Source organism: Melopsittacus undulatus, chromosome 5, assembly GCF_012275295.1.
Source record: "Melopsittacus undulatus isolate bMelUnd1 chromosome 5, bMelUnd1.mat.Z, whole genome shotgun sequence".
Lineage (NCBI taxonomy): Eukaryota > Metazoa > Chordata > Aves > Psittaciformes > Psittaculidae > Melopsittacus > Melopsittacus undulatus.
The window spans coordinates 59,205,977-59,228,483 of NC_047531.1; the positions used below are offsets into that span (position 1 = coordinate 59,205,977).

The following is a 22,507-nucleotide window of genomic DNA, read 5'->3' on the forward strand; positions in this document are numbered from 1 at the left end:
CAGAGTAATTGAATAATTCACTATTTATCTCACACTTCAAGCTTTGTGCTGCTTGCTTCCTACTCACTTCAAAATTGAAATCATCTATGAACTCTGCCCATCTACCATTCACTTTCTTCATTAAAACATGTTCAGTTTTTCCTGTCATCAGAGTTTCATTAGCATTGTCACAAAAGGCAACTATCAGCCCTGATTCCTAACATGAAACATTTATCCTTATCTTTTTACACAGTTGGGTCTCTAAGTTCAGACCAACATGGTCCCATGCAATAAGAACAGCACAGTCAAGGGACATTGGCAGAGAGGAGATTCCTGTTCCTTGAATCTTCAGCTATTCAGAGAGGGATGATAAGGTCTGTACAAACTAGACAGAAGCAACTCTGTCCTGAACATTGCAGGACATATTCCAAGACTTCAGTTTCCCTTTGTTGGTTTATACTTTCATCCTTATATTTAATACCATTGGTTACCTGTCAAAGCACTTTTGATGTAGTTTGCAAGTCAGCATTATGTTTAAATTGAAAATAAAACCACAACAGAGGATAATTAAAAAAGTAGCACTCTCCCTCCCTCTTACCCTTTAAACAAAAAAACCCAAAACAAACAAAAAGCCCCAAACAAAACAAAATAAAACAAAACACAAAAAATCCATACAGACACTCAAGGATTCAAATTCATTTACAGCTTTGGCCAGTACTGCCTGGATTATCTTTATTGAATGCTGCACATACTCAGAATGCAAAACATCATATTTTTTCTATTGAATTCCTTCTCTTTAGATTTCTGCCAGCAGTACTTTGATTACACTGACCCGTATTAAATAGCACCTTAGAAATGGTGGAATTTCAAGTTAAAAGAAGAGGAAAAGACACAATCGTCAAACCAGGAAAGTACCAAGAACATATATTAAATCTTTTGAAATGCACACACACACACACAAAAACCCCCTAGAACTGAGAACTTAATTATTCAGTATCAGTTGAGACACTTATAATGTATTTCTTACAATCAAGTACTTAGATGGAGTGTTCTACTGCCAAGTATAAAAATATGAAAATCATTATATTAATCCTTGTGCAGTTGCTCATAGCAGTTGAGAGGCAATTTGCTAGAATAAAACAGGGTATCTAAGAAAATTTGTTATCTAATTATTCACAAAGGATATGTCAAGTATAATTAGTACAAAACATTTCTACCCCATGTTGAATCTATAAATAGACTATAAAAATTACAATAAAAAAAATAATCACATATTATCAGGCGAGAGATCCCTGTGCATAGAATCCCATGTAAACAAAGCTGATGAAAGTAAAATGCAACCATTGTATAAACTGAATGCAAATTCCAAATGGAAAATAACTAAAATTCACATAGTCTTATATTTTTCAATATATACCTTTTAAATATTTTCCACTCTTAGTTTAGCTAGTTACCTGTATCCATCTTTTGACTGGAAATATGGTACAATCTCTTCCACTTCAATTGCAAAATCCTTTCAGATTTTGCCTTGAGAAAACAAGAGTCGAGATGTTCTCCTTAATAGGAATAGCTCATATATGTTACAATGCACTTTATCTCCACAAGGTTAGAAGCATGAAAGTCCTTATTGCAAATGGGAAGCACTATAAATCAGCTACTTGATTTGTTCTGAACATCAAGCACCGAGATAACTAGTTTAATTTTTCAAATGAAGGATGTCCCTGATTCTTTCCATTCTGTACCAAATGAAAATTCTTGTATCACAGAAAAAAATTTTTTTTGCATCTTACATAGTTCTGTTCATGGCTAGAGAACATTTAGCCATTAGTCATAGCATAAATCAACATTTCAAAGTATTAAATTCCTACTATTTCTTCACTATTATTAATTTTAACTGATTTGAATAAATCTTATATAATTTCCTTACAAAATTTGAAGCAACATACTTAATAAGCAAATCAAGATTTAAGGATTATAATAATGCTTAATAAAACCACAATTACATGCAAGTTCATTTGAAAAAACATGCATAAATGTACATAAATATACATGAAGATATCATGAATAGAACAATGAAATATAATTCACAGCTTAATGAGTATCAAACATTTAGCACAATTTTATTTCCATCTTAAAAAAATTAATTATCTTTGCAGTGTTCAGCACATTAATCACATCTTTTGTAATACATAGAGAATACCAAGATTATCAACTGTCACATACACTTTGAAATTAGGGGACACATGTATTGACTTGAGGTTTGTTCCGTTTGTGTAGAAGGTCTGTAAGGATTCTCCAGTATTTACATTCCACCACTATAAAAAAATAAAAGAAAGAACACACTTTCAGTTTGTTGAAGGATGCTTGGAATAAATTCTATCAACAGGCAGCCCAGATGACTGATTTTCCCAAAAAGATAGAATTAGAAATTAAACCCAAGCAATCTTCAGTGGAAAACATTTAGGAACAGTTAGTAGAGGTGTAAGACTTTCAGATAAAAATAAATTTCAAAAAGATCGAAGCTGTTCAATTTCAAGAAAGCATAAAAACCAATAAATTCAGGTACTGCCTCTTGCCTTACCACAAAATGAAAACAATAGACTTAAGCTATTTACAATAGACTTAAACTATACCATGCCCAAAATTTAAAAATTATGCGTTTTCATATAACCAAATGAATACATGAAACACATTGCCAGCCAATATAACTGAAACATTTGGTTGGATAGAGGAACTTGGCTGGATTCACAAGAGGACCAATCATGTATACATTTGAAATCATTTACAATTTTGTTAGCAAGACAGGCTTTTTTTTCAGTGATATCTGAATTTTTTTTAAATTTTTTTTAGGATCTACAATAAACACCAATAAAAGAAGATACAGAGAAACCTTTCACCATCAGTTTGCTCCATGAATGTAGACTGAAATCTGAAATTTAAAATATCTTGAAAAAACTGTAAACCAGTGCAAAATGGAACCAAACCTAATCCAGCACAATGCTTTTACTTGACTGTTCCAGTGCCCTCTATTCTTGCAAAATTTGAGTGCAGTAGCAAAATAAAAACAGATTACCTTCAGCTTTGATCATCCATGAAAGCAGGTGGTCTTATTACTTATTAGTTTACTCACCTCATGAAATATGTAACACTATAGTTGTGTGTATTCAGATATACAACTACACAATGATAATAATATAAAAATAACATAAAAATCTGAAGCTAATAAGAATTGAATATATGGAGTTCAAAACCAAACTCCAAGTCTAAGTCTAAATCTAAATTTGTATGAGAACTTTTCAGGGCTGTTTCAGATTTCAGAAGAAAAGTGAAAAGAGCTTAACAGTCATGAAAACTGTAACAGCTTTGTGTTAAGTAAAACATCTCAGGTTTCTTTCTTTGAATTAGTCTGCATTTTCATTTAGAATTATCAGAATATTGCCATTTAATTAGGCATGTTTGAATATTTCATTATTTAAAGGCTTACCTTAAGATAGCCTCCAGAGGACACAAGTATTTTACTGTCAGGTGAAAATGAGAGGTCTGTTACCCAACCGCCATGTGTTGGTTCTCCTTCGTCAACAGTAACTGGGGAGCAGGAATGAACCAATGCACCCGTTAACATGTCCCAGATCTAAAAGAGAGGGAAGATTATGGGTATAAGTAAACGTAAGTGGGAAGAAAGGGGGAAATCTCAAGTATGGAAAGCTGAAATGTATTGAAATGTATTTTTTTATATTAGAGAACAAACCATTGCAAATAAGCATTCTACTTGAAGTGACAAATAACCAAAATAAATTAATTCTCCTCTTAGAAGTGTAATGTATATGGAGAATTTGATCATGCATGCAATTCACAGTAGAATTATTAGTAAATTATGTGAATCAGTTCCTCAGCATTCACAGAACATAAACCTATCAATACGGTTACAGACTAGTATCTCATGTGGCAAACTTTGCTATTTTTAACTCCCCAGTGTTCACTACAATGCTAACAAATTAGACAAACTATGAAAACTTTTCTGCCTGAACTATCAATTGAATTGCAAAATAAACAGCAAGATTGAAGCAATACCCTTATTTCTCCTTTGTCATCTCCAGTGGCCAATAATGTGTTATTACGAGAGAAGGTACAGCACCGCACACAGGCTTCATGACCCTTCAGCTCATGAAGAACAGATGGACTTTGAAAGCTCCATATCTAAATGGAAAATATTACAAAAAAAGTGAAAAAGATAGCTCAAAACCATTAGTATTCAATTGTATTTAAGATTTTTATATATGTGCATACATGTGTATGCATTTATGTATGTATTATATTGTAGTCTTTTTATCATCTGAATCTCACAGGAAGGCATTCACTACCAATTACTGAGCCACATGCAAGTGTATTTTTTAACCTTGGAATATACTCTTTAATCAAACTGAGTCATTTACAAGAAAGTTTCAAGCTGTTCATAGAAAAAGCATTCATCAATCAGTTTAAAGCTAGATTTTAGAAAATATAACAGGACACTTTAAAATTCTAATGGGGCAGCCCCAGAATATTAAACAGTTCACTTTTTGCAACTTGCTTCCAAACAGGAATACCAGAACCTATGGACAGCACTTTCACTGGAAGTTCCAGAAATTTTTCTTAGTTTAGGTTTCCAAATTAAGAATGTTACGCTATTAATAAATCAATACAGAGAACTAAACAAAGTGTTCTCCACAAACTTGTGCACTAAATATGCATTTTATTTGTACAAAAGTCACCAGGACAGCCTTAAGTTATATCCAAGATTAATACTGAAATGACAGTAATAGCTTTAGAAACATTTCCACAGATGCAGGAAATTTAATACTAAAAATACAACAGGATAGCTTAAATAATCACTAGTCCCCTCAGAATAAAAGAAAATACAACATATATTTCAGGACAAATAAACTATCATTTTTATCTGTGTACAGAAAGTAACCAACCTTTGCAGTTTTGTCAGCAGAAGTAGATGAAAATTTACTACCATCAGGTGAAACAGCACAGGAAAGAACAGTACCTCCATGGCAAGCAAAATCTTTTTCTATGTTGCCAGTAGTGATATTCCAAACCTAACAAATATACAGGAAAGCAGGTTACTTCTATAACACTGTAAAAAGGTTAACATACCTGCATCTTACACAAAAATATATAAGAGATAATCTCAACTACATAGTTCTAATATGGCAAATATTTTGTTCTACTTATTGGTATAGTTACAATAAAAGACTGCAAACCTTACCAGAAACAGAAAATGCCAAACTGTGTCTTAAAAAGTCACCTCAGACTTTAGAATCAATTCAGTAAGATGTGTGGCAACACAAAGTGCAAAAATACCAAATGTTAGAAAAGACAGTGAAATGCATTGTATGTGATTTGTCAATTCACAGCCTTTTATTTACCTTAACGGTTCCATCAAATGACCAAGAAAGGAGTTTTGAATTTTCCAGAAGTCTAAAATCCTTGATTACTTCCTTGTGCCCTCTTAGAAACACACATTCATCCAACTGCCAATTCCATACCTAATCATAAAGACGGAATACTTTAAAAAAAAAATCGCCAAAATTTTAATAGCAAAGATGAGAAGAATTAACTAATTGACTTTAAAGTCACAGGAATAGTAACAAGTTCTTATGGAGACAGCAACTAATTAAAAGGTTCGATATTGAAGATATCCATAGGAGAGATGCTGAAGACTGAATATTAAATACTATGGCATACTCAATCTATGAGAAAGTTCCCTATAATAAACACAGTCTGATTCTTTAAAGTGAATTTGATGCTTAAAATTTACTGGCAATTTAAAAATTAATAGGAAACTGATAATTTTTTAGGCATTCCAGAAGTTTGGGATTTTAAACCTTTGATTATGGTAACAGACTTCCATCATCTGGCAAACCTCAGATTTTCCATACTTAAATTAACTTTATTCTATATTTTTAAATAATATTTTTAATGAAATGCCATTTTGCTTTGCATTTCTGTAATAAACTGGCAGATTTTTAATCCAACTATTCACTGAAAACTGAATAAATTCTTGAAGTTTATTTTACAGAAGCTATTAAGCATCAATTTAAATACCAATGATTTTACAGTTTTCAAATTAATGGGTTTTCTGTATCAAAGTTCAGAAAGCAGAGGTGTTCAGACAATCCTGGAGGTTTAACTGAGGCGCTGTCCACTAGAGGGAGTGGACGACCCAGGGAGAAAGCAACTTGAAAAGAAGGATCCCAAAGCCAATAAACTGATGAGCGGTCTGTACTGCTTAATTGACCACAGCGAGGGCACTCAAGCTAGCTTCAGATCGGAAGCTGCTTCGGTTGCATGTATATCAGCAAGAAGGTAAAACACTGATATTGGAACGGATTTGGTGAGCAAAACAGTGCTGAGAACCACCACTCCCATGTGTTTTGGAGGCTTTACTTAAAACAGCTCAAATTTGGCTGTGTGCACCAAATTCTCATTAGCATCTGGAGCATATGTTCTAGGTTTAGGAATTCTTTCAGTATGCCTGTAAGTGCTCTGAAGTGCAAACTAAAGCACAGTACGCGTGAATGACCAGAACACTCATTTCAGAAGTGAATCCCCAGAGGTGAGCTAAAATGCTAATATAGACACACCAGAAGGCTTCACCAGTGCCTATCTACCCTGCTGAGAGGCAGAGCTGATTAATTTGAGATTGCATTAGTGCAACCACTCTGTTTCTAGCCAGTATCTGTATTCAGCTCTGGATGGGACTAGGTGCACAGGAGCAGGTGGACACCTGCTCACAGACAGGTCATCATACCTCCTTCAGTGTAAGCTAGCCTAATGAGAGATCTACCATGTATGGCCAGTTCTGGGTCTCATCCAGATGCTTTACTCATGCAACCAGAACTGTGTTGAGTAACCTTTGTAAACTAATGTTCCTTTCCCTATCTTATAGGAGTTGGTGCCTTTCTGTCATCCACAGCATTAAAAATAGATATTGTGTGATACTCATTATTACATAAAGTATAAATAGAGGCTATAGTTTCTACAGTCTCTTGCTGCAAGATGAAGCAATAGAGAATACAGTAGTCCTTTACTAACTTTACATTATCTATAGTGTAAAAGATCTTTTAAAATAAACTGTAAATTATAACTTTATCTTTTTAAGTATCTTCCAAACCTGTATAACTGAATCATGAGCACTTGAAATGAGAGTCTGATAATCAGATGTAAATTGACAATGCTGCACTGATGTCTTGTAGGCCTCCCGGGACTTCAGCACTTTCCCATCCAACAACTGTAATACCTTTAGAATGAAGAATGAAATAATTATATTTATCTTACATACTTGAGGAAAAGGAAGAAAAGAACATCAAATTATTTTTTAAATAACACAGGATTGTGAAGATGTGATTCTCAGTCAAGGGTTTGGACCAATAAAAAATTTATATTAGCTTAGTCCTTGGTAAAATGAAATTCAGAGCTACAGTATTATCACTACCTTTAAATTACCTTTACATAGTTTTTACATTTGTGATTGATGTCTTACGTTTAAGAATATTATTGTACAAAGTTATTTAAGTGGTATTTCTTTAAAAAAGAAAAAGCACCAAGAAGGGTGTTCTCCTTTTTAAAATTAGTTTAGGATGTAATACCTTTATTGTTCCACTCTCCTGTCCAAAAGCTGCATATTTAAGATCTTCACTTAAGCAACAGCAGGAAATGGGGGATTCTTGAGCTTCTGTCTGCATAACAACACTATCTGTATTTCCATTGATAAGCTGCAAAATAGGAAGTTATTACAATATCTTTAAATTCAAACTTAAATAAAATATAGAGCTAAGAATATTAAAGAGAACAGTGTGCCAATTTCAAACTTTGAATTATAAAGACCAGTTATTTTCATAAACCAATTGCTTCAAAGGTTAGTGCGACTAGCTTCTTAGAATGCTCCCTGAACTGGTCAAGTTTGCAAGAGGAAATACATCTCAATATTAGAAGGTGTTTTAAAGCTTGTCTGACTACAGGAAACAAAATACTACTCCCAAATTTCAAAAGCCATATAGTGAGCTCCACACTCAAATTTATTTACCTTGCCAGCCAGATTATACAACACATGCCAAATGGAGCATAAAATCCTTTAAGTGCATCCGCTAAGCATGACTTTAAATTTACTAGCACATATAATACACCAAAACTCAACTCAGTATCACTCTCAAATCAATTCCCAATGGGGGAAGGAGGAAGAAGTCTTTAGAATACAATGATTTCCAAAGGTTAAGTTTTGAAATCTACCAGGGTGAAGTGTTTAAAAACTAACATACTGTAAATTGAAAGGTGACTAGAACCACAATTCTGAGAGATTAAAAATTACAAAGGGTAAAACACCACAATTGCAAGAAAAAATGCTTTTAGAGATGTGATAGCAGAGAAATGTTGTTAAACTACAGGACACATGCTTAACCGCAATTTGTCTTTTCAGTCAATTTCTTTTCTTGTGCAAGGGTAACAGAAAATCTATTTTCTTTCTAGAGTGGAGTCTTCTCTCATTACTACATTGCTACAGGATGTCGGAATATTGTATTTAGGGTAGAAAATCTAAACACTCTTTCCTCTAGGAAATAATTCAAGTAAAGTTACAACAGAAATACACTAATCACAAACAAACATCAGGTCTACTCATTCAAATGAGAGCCAGACTAGAGCATTATGTAGTAGTTGCTACAAATTTTACAATTCAGGACTCAAAGCTCTCCTAAAGCTACTGGCAGACTTGGGCTCACACCTTTCATTCCCCCAATTTGAGATGATTTATTCAGCTATTACACAGTCATTCCGAGCATCAAGTACATGTGCTGCGTAACACCTGGTCTATACATGCTGCACACATTACATATTGCTGTGCACATCTGAACCACCCGGAGGTACTACAGCTTCCCCAGTCATGAAAACAGATCTGTTCCTCTGCATCCAGCTTCAGTTTTGACACCTGTGTGGAAATTTCCCCTCAAACTTCATTTATTGCTTACTAAACTAGGCAGTTTCTAGATATAAAAATGCTATCATACATCAGGAATTATTTACTACAAATTCAAGTGTTGACAGCCATGAACAAGCAAGCAGTACTTGCAGTGCTTCCTCCATTTCCTGACATTCGCAGATAAAATTTAAAATGTATCAACATACTGAGAAATACAGCTTACTTGTAAATGCTTCTGATTGTAAATTGCCAAAATCATCACTTCATCATTGTGAAATACAACATCTAGTTCACTTTTTAGCACAGCATCAGAAGATTTGCACACCTTCTTTGTTTCCCAAATCTGTTGAAGAAAAAGTATTTTATTAATTTTATTAAAGGACAAAATACAAAACTGGCTGTGTAAGACTACTTGTAAGCCAAAACACTTATAAACTTACAAACAAACACTTATAAACTTACAAGTAACACTGATTTTAAAAATTAGTGAAAATTATAGTTCTGCTATTTTCATTTACTAGGGAAGGTTGTGCAATTACTATGGTGATTCCAATGGATGAAACAACTAATTTTTTCCAGGATGACTAGCTGACTCCTGTGTTTCGCGTCTATAAAGTCTACAATTTTCTAATCCAAAGCAGAATGTTACGATTCAATTACAAAAAATACCAAGTAGAGGTTTCTATACTTCAACTGCTTTCAAAATTTAAAGAATATAAATGCTCAATTGGGAGAAAAAGAAAGGTTACTTTTGTAAGCTGTATTTCTGCTTTCAAGGGTTTTAATGAGGCATTACGATTATAGAAAACTATCCTGACTATTAACATGCAAATATATTTAACAATGAAGGCAACTTCAAGTCTGCTAGGATCCTTAAAAAACTTCACAATTTCTTATTCAAATAATGTCTAAAACAAAATGGAAAGTTACAATTACTCCTGAATGGCTACTGGACTTAACAAATCCCATAGATATACAGTAAATTTAGATAAATAGCAAACAAAGTAAAAAAACAAATTCATTTTACTGTATATCTAAATAATTTTATAACAAATATCTAAATATATATTGGCTTTAAGTGAACATAAATACTAAATACATCATAGAATCATAGAATAGTTAGGGTTGGAAAGGACCGTAAGATCATCTAGCTCCAATCCCCCTGCCATCATATCAATATATTATGTATACATTATATGTAACATTTTCATAAAAAACAACTCTGTAAATGAGTAATTTGATAGTATAAATTCACATTTTTCAGAATAGAAAGATGACACCTTACACGTATTGTCTGGTCATCAGATGATGTCAGAAATAAAGATCCATCTGGAGAAAATGTCACACAATGAACCCAGCTCATGTGTCCCCTGCAATATGCCACTTTTGATAAAGATTTAATATTCCAGAGCTACAATAAAAATATGAAAGAAGAATTTAAATGGATTTAGAATGCAAATTACAGGGAAACAATGCAAAACAAGAAGCAGTATAATTAATTACTATTTTCTAGTATTTTCTTACTTCTTATTCTGAAATCAGATGTAATGAACTATGCCTGCTTATCACATTTCGGTTGACAGGGAAATTGAATCAGCAGCCTCTATAACTGCTATAATTTTAAAGGGGGGAGGGGGAAGAAAAAAAAAAATCACGGTGTAAAAAATTCAAGTTCAACTTGACCACAGAGATTGCAAACCCAAAAAAACCCCAAGCAGCCAAGCAACAAAAAGAAAAAAGAACCCCAACCCCAAAACTAATAGTTGTACAGGCTTGCTGAAGCCATGCTAGTCCCAGAGTTACTCTAGATATTTCATTCCTTTTTAGTGAGTTTCCACATTCTTGTGGAAATATGGTAGAGCTTGGTTTGTTCTAAGGAATACTCCTTAGAGTGACAATAGTAACTTCAAATAAATTCAGTGGACTGTTTTAGTACAAACATGAGTTCTGTTGCCCAAAATGACATATAACTTTAAATCATTATTTCCCAACTTATATTTTACATACCACAAGAGAATTAAAATTAGATGTAATGAAGTACATTGAAAGCCTGCTAAAATAGCTACATTTGTTTCACTTCTGCATATAAGAAACTATTAGGACAAACGTAACAATTTATGTTACAAATAGTCTTTCCAGGTGTACTGTAGCAAAAACACTTACCTCAACAGAACAGTGAGACAAAGCAACTGCTACTAACTCATCATCAGGACAAAAATCACAGTATTGGATTGTACTATGATGACTCATGATGATTTGTGTTAACAAATCCCATGTTTTAACACAAAAAAGCTGTGAACACAGAATCACAGTAGTTAGCACCCAGTTTGAATAACTTCACTAGCAACAAATAGCTTGTATGTTCAACAGTGCTCATTCTTGAATTTAGAAGGTATTCCTCTCAGTCAACAAGTTTGCTGGCCATGTATTTTTACTTTACACACATTTAAAACCATGCATCCTATATGTGAAACATCTTAATGGACTAGAATTTTATCTTAAATCATAATTTCTACCTAATTGAAACATACTACCAATATCTAATTGAAATATACTACTTTCAAAAAAGTTATTCAAGTGAGGTACTTACCAAAAGCTTATTTTTGGCTACCACCAGAATCATGTCACCATTTCTGGACCAAGAGCAACATTTTACTAAAACTTCCATATCATCTGATTGCTCATCCACATTCTTGAAGAAATCTTTTATCTCAATACTTTTTAGTTCATTTGCTGAGCGCACTCCCCAGAGCTGCAGTAAAAAGTAAAGGAAATACACAAAACCTCTTTTCACCAATGTGCATACAGAATTCAACAGGGAAGAGCTAACTCCCAATCACTTTTAAGAAAGAAGAGGGGTGGGGGTTAAAATATGAAAAAGAAAGCCTTTGCTATCTTCCCTGATCAAGAAATAGCATTAGAATATTCACAAACCCAGAAAGCTTAGACAAAAAGAACTAACAAAAACACCAACTGGAAAAAATAAACAAACCCCCAACAACAACAAAGTCTTACACTGCCCTTTCCCTGTATTCCCTCATTCCAGCTGCAATCCCATCTCAATATCTACTTAAGAATAAAACAAAAAAATAATACCTGCTCTGCAACTCTTTATTAAAAGTCCACTCACCATAAGAAATGTGGTATACATTTAGCTTTGCACCTTAATTTCATCAAGGGACTGCCAAAAATCTACTATTTCTGTTCTCTCCTCTACAATTTTCCTTCTGAACAACAACAGCTAAAGCAACTCTTCTTTCCCGATTTAGCAACAATATAGAAAAGTAACAAGTGTTTTAAGAACTGCAATTCTGAAATAGCATAGTTCTGTTGCAACCAAAGGCAATAAAAATACTTACATCCTAAGGAAAAATACATAAACCCCTCAAGTCTCCTCTTGTACATACATGAAAAATAGCACATAGAAATTGTTTTTATGTTTACAGATGATCCATTGACAGAGATAACAGAACTTTCAATTAACCTGAAAACTTACTAATTTAAAACAAACAAGGTTCACACACACATCCAGTTTTCTTAACAAAGTACATTAGAGGAAACAAGGTAAAATGGGAAAAAGTAAAGGATTCAAACTGAGACTAGCTAGAATTTATTTACAGCTACAAGCACCCAACTGTTTTGCTGGTATTGGACAAGCCATCTCAAATTCTTGCACTGAAATGGGACCAATAATCAAATGTCTCAGGATTTAATTCATTAAAGCTGATCATGCAGACACAAAGTTTTCTCATACATATTTTCTTATACATTTTATACCAAAAAGAAACCCCAAAGCCACCATCAAAACAAACACTTGATTTTAAAATACACTCTGTACCTTTACTGTTCCATCTGTTGAACAGCTAGCAACATATTCATCATCTGGTGAAAATCTACAGTGATTGACAGAATTTTCATGACTCATCATTGTATTTCTACAATACCTTTTGTTCAAATCCCAAATCTGCATGAGAAATAAACATATAAATATCATCATATTAAAGAATTAGGCTGTTCATGCTCTTCTCAAAATCATTCACTAACAACCAAAATTTCAATTATTTTTTTCTTAGTTTTACCCACATCCTCATGGATTTGATGTTATGCTCTGCGCTACCCCACAATTTAACTCCATCTGCTAATGTGCATGAAACTATTAACACCAGAATTACATACAACTAGTTAAACTTCCTGTACTCTGTGGACAGACCCTGAACAGCAGAAAGTTACTGGAAGTTTCCTCAAACTGAGGAAGAAGCTTCCTCTTTCCTCTTTCCCTTTCAACTTTAAAGTTCAGAATTCTGTAGCTTACACATAATATCAAAGATTAAATCTCTTTGGTTAGTCTTAGCCAGTCTGAATATCATCCTTGCCACATCCATACTAACAAAGTTAGAAGAATCCTAGAATGATAGCATGGCTTAGGGTTGGAATCAGCCTTAAAGATCATCTAGCTCTAACCCCTCCTGCCATGGACAGGGATACCTTCCACTATATGAAGTTGTTCCCAAGTCCCATCCATAGCCTTGAACACTTCCATGTGTTTTTTTGTTTAGAGCTCATTCTCACCACCCCTCTCACACACACAGTTTCATATGTCTACACCCCAGGCTTCCTTTCTTCATGCCCAAATTCCTTCCCTTTTTCCTATATAAATAAAAATAATTTAAAGAAATCGTACATTTGAGAGTTCAAGTGAGAACTCAAAACAAGAACAGTCACTTATGTGGTGTTCTCTAAAAGCAAACAAACAAAAAAAATCAGGCCCTTTTGATTATTGTGCATTGTCGGTTCTGACATTCAATACAAATGAAAAGTGTCTAAAATCCTAAAATCTCTGTTCCTCGTAGCTACAGCTGGAAATGACAGCTGTCTCACTAACAATTTCACTCTTTTCTGTCTACTCCCAGCAGTTCTCTTGCACTGGAACTGGGCAATCAAGCCACTACAGGGAAAAGCAGAAAACTGATCCCACCACAGAGGTATCTGCAGAGCTGGCTCCTTGAGCCATACTACTGCAGATCAGCACATGCATTGCAACGAAGACAAGCATTTTATTTACAGCCAGGACATCTTCAGTGCCAGTTAGCTATACGATTCACTTAGTTGTACTGTAAAATTGCACTCTGATTTGCCACAGTCTAGGTCTTACTTGATTCTTCTGGTTTCCCCCTTCACTCAGATGCAGCCTCCCAGACTGAACAGTGCCAGATGGTTAATGACAAACCCCTTGCTTTGAATACTGTTATTTTGCTGGCTTTCACCTTCATTTCTTTACTATGTCAAATCAATTTCATAAATAAATGTAGCTGCTACACTTCCATAATACTTTTCCCCCCACCCAATCTTTCAGCATCCAGTTTTTACATTATTCATGTTTTCAATCCTAAATTTCTGTCTTCATTTTTCTTACACTCTTTTTAATCAGGTATTTCATTCCTATGTTCTCCCATTCCCATACCACCATCTAAAGGTCTTGCTAAAGCCTTCACCTTCATGCCCTACCAGTAGAGGAATTACCTGTTCTCCCTTGCTGAGCACAAACACACCTTCTGTTCTGCCTCACAGAAATACGATTACAGAGCTGTCATCAGTACACTCAACCTGTTGCTATCTCTCTTCTACCAGGCTCATTTAAAAAAAATAATTCATAGTGTTTAAATATACATTATAATGTTATAATAAGCAGCATGAGAACAATCTCAACTTTTCCACTTACTTTGATGAAAGTGTCATTTGAGCAGGTGGCTAAAAGATACTGACCACTTCTGTTATTGAACTGGCAGCAATTGACCTGCTCTGAGTGCTCTTCATAAACACGCTTACATTGGCCTGTTCTTGAATTCCAGATCTAGACAAAATTGAAGGATGAAAAAGACTTTTACATATGTTTAAAGTACTTTATTGAAAAAAAAAAAAAAAAATCTAAACTATGCTGAAATACAGCAATGTTTTGAAAATAAAAGGAAAGCATATATATTTACACTTAGGAAAAATAAGTTACAAGGGGAAAAGGCATAACTCAGATTAGAGCCTTATAAATACTGGCATTTCATAAAGGTTTTGCTACAATAGGAAATAAAATTCCTACAAATAGGAATTAAAAATTGTAAACAATTCAAATGTAACAAAAAATATGGAAAAAGAATTTTGGATACAGTCACCTCATGCTATGGATAGGATTGGACTCACATCATATTCTATTTAGAAAAAACCATCTAATAGAAGTAAAATAAGTTGTAATGCTGTATGATGTAAACATTAAGCATCTTTTTTGTTTTGTAACAAATGGGGCTTTAGTATTTGTTAACAGTGAATTATCCACATAAGATTTAAGACTGTTAAAAACTCCTTTAGTCCTCAGAATCTGTTCTGCCTGGTTTGGTTAAAACTGAAATTAAAATTCTTAATTTGAAAAAAATTGTCTGCTCTGAATTTCCTTACCTTCACTTTTTTGTCAGCAGAACAAGTTGCTACAAATTCACCATCTGCAGAGAAAGAGCAGCAAAGTATTTCATCATCATGGGCACTTATCTCCAGAAGTCTCTCTCCACTCTCTGCTTTAAACACCTAAAACAATAGACAATAAATCTTACAACTTGCATAATTGTAAAATACAGGCACAAGTCCGTTTTCTCTTAAACAGCCCTTTTTTAAAAGCTTTCCATAAATTGGGGGTTTTGAAAGTATTTATAATTTTAGGGAAATTAACATATTAATTATAAAAATATTTAATTTGAGCTTCAATTTTGTAAGGGTGATAGAAATTATTAGAGAGAAAAAGTAAAAACTGTTTTTTAAAAATACTGTGTATGAAATGTTTCATTAATGATTTTTCCTACACTTAGTCATGAAGCATAATCCATGTCCTTTCTTAGTACTTGCTAATAGTATCTGCAAAACACTGTATCTATTAACAAAATCTAAACTATTCTTCAAAATATAAAATCCAGGTGTATATATAGGTAATATGCTTTAGTGGAAAGTACAACTTCTGCAGAAATTGATGATTTGGGGAAGAAACAAGGAAAAAGTTACGAAAAATTGTAAAGGATGACGCAAGTCTCAGTCTTGAGCTAGTCATAGGCAATAGAAGGACAGCTGGAGAGAAGTGTCACATCTTAATCAAAATCCCAACATTCTGGATCTGACTTTGCAATGGCGGGGGGAGGGGGTGGAGGGCTGGGGAGGGAAATCAGGTCACCCTTTCCTCCTTAGATTACATATTCATCACTATTAAAAGAAATCATAAGGTGTTCTCGACAGCAGCCTCCAGCATACCACAATTGTGAAGCCCCTGCTTTTTTCCTTTATTTTTTCCATAGAACAGGAATATCAGTGATAATGAAATGGTTAGTATTTATTCAAATAAGAACACAAATACTGAAGTAACAGGAAATGTACATTTACAGTAAATTCTGCAGAACACATGCTCTTAACATAGGAATTTTTTTATTTTACACAAAAAGTAGGAAAAGCTTGAAAACTGAAAAGCTTAGGCTGCTATTAGAAAAAACAATAACTTCAAAGTTTAAGAATTAAAAAAGTATTATTGCTAGTTTTGCTATTACTTCATCAACAAAGGTTTAGTTCATATGCAATCCACAGATTTTACTTTCTTGGGCAGAAAATGAAGGTAAAAATAAGCAATCTTCTCTCAGTAATGAGGACATTTAGTACAGAAGCCCAGCACAGTAACTTCAGCAGAGCATAAAATCAGTACACATCTATCAGGCAGCTCCTTAAGTGGATGCCATGATCATAATATTGTAGAAGCCAGCAAATAAAAAAAAAAAATAAAACCACAGTAACAATACATTAAGTAGCCAAATGAACAGCAACTAAGCACCACTAATGTTATTACTTTAGTACTCAACTTATCAAGCATCCGAAACAACACCAAAGGCTTGCAGAAGAGCTGTTCTTTTCCCTTACCTTTGGCTGTCTGGAACATGGATGCTTTACCAGGTTACTAGCTGATTGCTAGTTTTCTTGAGAGCTGGCTTCCACTCCAGGCAGACTGCTGGCAAATTTGTATTAGTCACTTTCCTCTCTGTCTCCCTGAATCCACTTCCTAAGCACTTCAGGCCTATTTCCAATCTAATACTGTCCTCAGCTTCAGTATTTAATTTTTCTCCCCAGATTTCTCTCTTTTGCATAAGACAATTTACTAATTAAGCACTGAAGTTACATAATGTTCATTACTATCCCACAGAAATAGCAGACCAGTAACTAAAAGTCTTGGTGTTTCTCAGTTCTATAAAGGTTTACTGTGATTGGAAATAACATTTTTGTAAGCAAATATTAAACATGCTGCGGTGTATTACTTAGGCTCACGTTCATATATTCTCTGAAATCAGAGTTTAGCTTTCAAACTAGAAGATGATGTTTACTATTCTAATAATACAACTCGATACTTACGCAATAAAACATAATTCTAGATCCTTAATATCTCCACATAACAGCGACAGAAAAGTGACAGGACTATTAACAAATGTTAACAAATTGGCATACAGCATGTCTTTTCACTCACACATAGGTATCTTACCTGAAGTGTTTTATCAGCTCCACATGATGCTATTCTTTGTCTGTCTTTAGAAAAGCAGGCATGGTAAACTGCATCTCTATGTGGACGAACAACCAAACGGTAGAGGTTTTTCAAGGATGTTTTATTTCTACAGGGTAAGACAGTTGATTTTAGACAAGTAGTGCCTTTTTCACATCTTGAGCAGTAAGCTTTACACCAAACCAACCATCCCACTGTATCTTACCTCTCAGCCTTTATGAGGAAGTAGTACGGGTAAAAACAAAAAAATCTGAGTTATTATCACCCTCCAACAGTCACAGCTTAGAGGTCAAGACGGATAATACGTGCACAAGAAAGCAACATGTACTTTATGGGCAAAGCTGATGCAGTGCAAGACACAGCCTTCCTAATGATATTTTTATGATCTGGTATGTGCTGTTTCCAAATATAAATTTCTTCATGAGAGTTCTTGCTTCCTGCAGGTTCCTTTTCAATCTTATTCAAAAACATTCATAAATTTGTTTAGATCTTAATAAACTTAATTTTCATATCAATGACTGAATTCTTATCACTAGATACTTAACATGACACCTACATCTGGGTCGGAGCAATCCCAGACACAGCAGGTTGGGCAAAGAAGAAATTCAGAGCAGCCCTGCAGAGAAAGACTTGGGGGTGTTGCTCAATGAGAAAATTAATACGAGCTGGCTTCAGTGTGAGCCTGCAGCCCAGAAAGCCAACCGTATTCCGGGCTGCATCAAAAGCAGCATGACCAGCAGGTCAAAGTAGGTGATCCTGCCCCTCTATTCTACTCTCCTGAGACCTCACTTGGAGTATTGTGTGCAGTTCTGGTGTCCTCAACATAAAAAGGACATGGAACTGTTGGAACAAGTCCAGAGGAGGGCCACGAGGATGATCAGGGGACTGGAGCACCTCCCGTATGAAGACGGGCTGAGAAAGTTGGGGCTGTTCAGCCTGGAGAAGAGAAGGCTGTGTGGAGACCTCATAGCAGCCTTCCAGTATCTGAAGGGGGCCTACAAGCATGCTGGTGAGGGACTATTCATTAGAGACTGTAGTGATAGGACAAGGGGTAACTGGTTAAAACTTAAACAGCAGAAGTTTAGATTGTGTATATGGAAGAAGTTCTTTACTGCAAGGGTGGTGAGGCACTGGAATGGGTTGCCCAGGGAGGTTGTGAATGCTCCATCCCTGGCAGTGTTCAAGGCCAGGCTGGACGAAGCCTTGCGTGGCATGCTTTAGTGTGATGTGTCCCTGCCCATGGCAGAGGGGTTGGAACTTGATGATCTTAAGGTCCTTTCCAACCCTGACTATTCTATGATTCTGTGACTGTAACTGAATTTCAGTTGGAGATTAAGTACATGATCTAGCACACCTGAAATGAGTCTTGCCTCACTTAAACAAAAAATTAGAATTAGTAGCGATCATAATCATCCTGTTTAGCCAGGTCTTAATATAAAAAGTCACTGTAATAAGATGATTTTGGTGATGAATAGATTGTTACAAGATTGTTTTTTTTTACTAGAGTCAGAATGAATCTATGCACTTTAAGTTTTTATTGTTATCAGTTTCAAACTTCAGGCTTGGCATTTAAATATTGGATAAAACATCTCAAAGAAAGTAGCTGCACTGTAGAATCAAAGCAATTTTTCACTCACCTAAGCCAACTATTTATTTTTCTTTTGCATATTTTAAGAAACCCAAAATTGATGGTCAAAAGAGCAGAACATTCACCTACATATCCTACAAACCGTTTTTGAAACCTTGCCCTAGGGTGGGAGACAGAAGCATCTGTCTCTGTTGTGCTTATTTCAGTCTTGTTCTTCAGCATAAATTTCCCACACCCAAGGTAAAAACCCTGAACTACCTAAAGATTTACTCCTCTGAACTGTGCAATTTCCAGGAGTTTTTGTTAGAATTCTGTTAGCTATGCAAAACAAAACAACCAAGTATTCAGAGAGAAGACCCGAAATTCAAGTATGCCTGGATTAACCTACCTAGTTATTACCGTATGCCCTGGTTTCAGCTGGGATAGAGTAAATTTTCTTCCTACAGGCTGGTAGAATGCTGTGTTTTGGCTTTAGTCTGAGAACAATGTTGATAACACACTGATGTTTTAGTTGTTGCTCAGTAATGCTTACCCTGATCAAAGACCTTTCAGTCTCATGCTCTGCCAGTGAGGAGGGGCACAAGAAGTAGAGAGGAAGCAGAGACAGGACACCTCACCCAAACTAGCCAAGGGTATTCCATACCACATCATGACCAGTATATAAACTGAAGGGAGTCACCCGGAAGGCCCAGATTGCTGCTCAGGTTGGGCTGGGTATCGGTCAGCAGATGGTGAGCAATTGTATTGGGCATCACTTGTTTATTCCTTCCTCCCTCTATTTTCTATTATTATTATTATTGTTGTTGTTGTATTAGTATATTTTACTTTAATTTCAATTCTTTAAGATTTATTTAAATAGAAATTTCAAGATTGGATAGAGATAGTATTTTCCATCTCACTACTTTCAAAAACTTTGCAAGTTAACACAAATGCTCTCTTTTTTAAAGTGTACATTTTACTAGAAAACCCAAAAGCATACTGTAACATAAAGCTTGCACTACAATTCTAATTTTAAAAAAAGTATTTAGAGAAATTCCAATGCTTTTTATGAAATTATTTTCATCTTTGTATAGTTATTTACAAATATTTAAATAGGAACAATCATTGAATGCAGAAGTAAATATATTTCTCTATTTTTACATAATTATTACTAATCTGTGGCACTACATACCCAGAGTTCCACTCCTCCAACAAGTTCTTTAAAATTATTTCAATTTTTTTTCCCAGAAAAAAAAAAAAGCAAACAACATAGCAGTTCTTAAGAAGGTGCTTATATTAGCCATACATTGTGTTGTACATTAAATGATTTTCTTGCATCAAAAGATCAGCATATAAGCAGGTGGACTGCAGCTACTTACATCCATTCCAAATAAAATGTTCCTGTTTCTCTTTGAGCATGTAGCTTGGCTTGTTGATACACCTCTGATGTCTGTGGTTGGCAAAGACCCAGCTGTATAATGTCAGGAAATGGCTGCCGTCCAAGGAGATGCCCATTTAAGGACAGAAATTCCTGGAAGTTCTCACGTACTCTGCTATCCTATGTACAGAGCAGATAATATCTGATATCACAGAAGAGGATTTATTTCCTAAGTCCTCTTTGCTTTTTTCATTTTCTATACAGCTAATATTCTTACAGAAGCACTTAATTCTATTTTTCTATTTAGTTTTATTAGCAAGTACATATGACAGACTGAAATATTTTATTATGCTGTTCAGGAAAGCATATTGTCCTTATTTTTCAAACAAAGAATATTGGTGACAGTGATTTACTCAATAAGTAGTCAATATAACAGACTGTTCCGAGCAGCCAACAAAATTCTACATCTCAAAAGCAGACTGCTATATGTACCCACCATTAGGCATTGTTCTCCACCTTAGTTACTAAGTTCCATGGTCAATTACTTGGGCACACACTGAAGTTACAACTAAAACTGAGAACTAAGTTTTCTTAATTTTTCTCTTCTCCAAGTTACAGTTTAACTTAGTACTGGTGTTATGTTTCAGTTTTTTAAGCTTTCTACATATCTGTCATATATACATATAACAAAATGCAACTATAAAATAAATTAAAAAAAAGTATTTGTAACAGACTGACCATTTACCTTTTAGTATCATACCTTTTGATCCAGGATTGAACTATATTCGACATATTCATGAATCAGATGAGCAGGCCCTACCAATTCAGTTTTAGCTTTAATCCAATCTAAAGAAAACATAAGATCACGGAGTTCCTACAAGAAATAAAAATTCAAGTTCAGAGCATAAGTTTCACAACAGGATCTACTTAAGGCAAAAAAGAAAAGCACAGGAAATACATTAGGTATTTAATATGCTTCAGTTCAACTGTCCCTAGTTAATAACTTAGGCAATTTCCTTCTTTCATGCATCTTAGTCAGGTACGGAAGTTCTGGGTATAAAAGAATAAGCTTGTTATTTAAGGACTGCTCTTTGATACAGCTAGTTGGAGAAGGCATGGGGGTACAAAGCAAAACTTGACTTGCAGCACACAAGACCTGGTTTATGATAAAACTCTGAAAAAACTTCTAGTTCAGACTAGCAAAGATCACTCTGCTAATACTGACCTGTTGTTCTTCCTAACAGATACTGAATTTGGATTTAACGAAAAAAAAAATCTGTTATAGTTGCATTTAACTTAGAAAGAAAAGGTTATTTAAAAGGCAATCTGAAACTGCAAACAGAATTATGACAATAGAACATTTCATTTGGAAGAGACCTACAATGATCATCTAGTCCAACTGCCTGGCCAGTTCAGGGCTGACCGAAAGCTAAAGCATCTTCTTAAGCGCATTGCTCAAACACTTCTTAAAACAGGCTTGGGGCATTGAACATCCCTCTAGGAAGCCTGTTCGAGCATTGAACCATCCTCTCAGTAGAGAGATGCTTCCTAATGTCCAGGCTAAACCTCCCCTGGTGCAGCTTTTAAGCATTTTCATGTGTCCTATCCCAAGGAGAAGAGATCAGAACCTCCCTCTCCACTTTCCCTCCTCAGTAAGCTGTAGAGAGCAATGACGTCAGCCCTCATCCTTTTTCTTCAAACCAGACATTTCCAAATTCCTCAGCTACTCCTCAAAGAACATTCTTTCCACCCCCCTCACCAACTTTGTTGCCCTCTTCTGCATGCATTCAAGGACCTTCATATCTTAAATTGTGGGGCCCAGAACTGCACACTGTACTTGAAGTGAGGCTGCACCAATGCTGAATACAGCAAGATAATCACTTCTCTTGAGCAGCTGGTTTTACTTTGATGCACCCCAGGATGCAGTTTGCCCTCTGGGCTGCCAGGACACACTGCTGACTCCTGTTGAGCCTGCTATCAAACAGATCCCTTTCTGCAGGGCTGCTCTCCAACCATTCCTCTCCCAGTTTATACTTGTGATCATCCTAGGTATAG

The 22,507-nt window shown here is 35.0% G+C and overlaps 1 protein-coding gene across 1 annotated transcript in view; it reads right to left on the reverse strand.

The window, feature by feature from the left end:
- Window positions 1-673: 673 nt before the first annotated feature.
- APAF1 (apoptotic peptidase activating factor 1) overlaps window positions 674-22,507 on the reverse strand; it is a 29,920-nt gene continuing 8,086 nt past the window's right edge. Inside the window, exons 10-26 of the mRNA XM_034063233.1 lie at window positions 21,213-21,326; window positions 20,454-20,632; window positions 17,490-17,616; window positions 15,386-15,511; window positions 14,661-14,792; window positions 12,780-12,905; window positions 11,532-11,693; window positions 11,105-11,233; window positions 10,227-10,352; window positions 9,165-9,284; window positions 7,617-7,742; window positions 7,142-7,267; window positions 5,394-5,513; window positions 4,938-5,063; window positions 4,051-4,176; window positions 3,464-3,610; window positions 674-2,294 (exon numbers count right to left, since the gene is read on the reverse strand). Coding sequence (XP_033919124.1) covers window positions 2,151-2,294; window positions 3,464-3,610; window positions 4,051-4,176; window positions 4,938-5,063; window positions 5,394-5,513; window positions 7,142-7,267; window positions 7,617-7,742; window positions 9,165-9,284; window positions 10,227-10,352; window positions 11,105-11,233; window positions 11,532-11,693; window positions 12,780-12,905; window positions 14,661-14,792; window positions 15,386-15,511; window positions 17,490-17,616; window positions 20,454-20,632; window positions 21,213-21,326 — 2,256 coding nt within the window. The 3' untranslated portion in view covers window positions 674-2,150. The remainder of the gene's footprint in view (window positions 2,295-3,463; window positions 3,611-4,050; window positions 4,177-4,937; window positions 5,064-5,393; window positions 5,514-7,141; window positions 7,268-7,616; window positions 7,743-9,164; window positions 9,285-10,226; window positions 10,353-11,104; window positions 11,234-11,531; window positions 11,694-12,779; window positions 12,906-14,660; window positions 14,793-15,385; window positions 15,512-17,489; window positions 17,617-20,453; window positions 20,633-21,212; window positions 21,327-22,507) is intronic.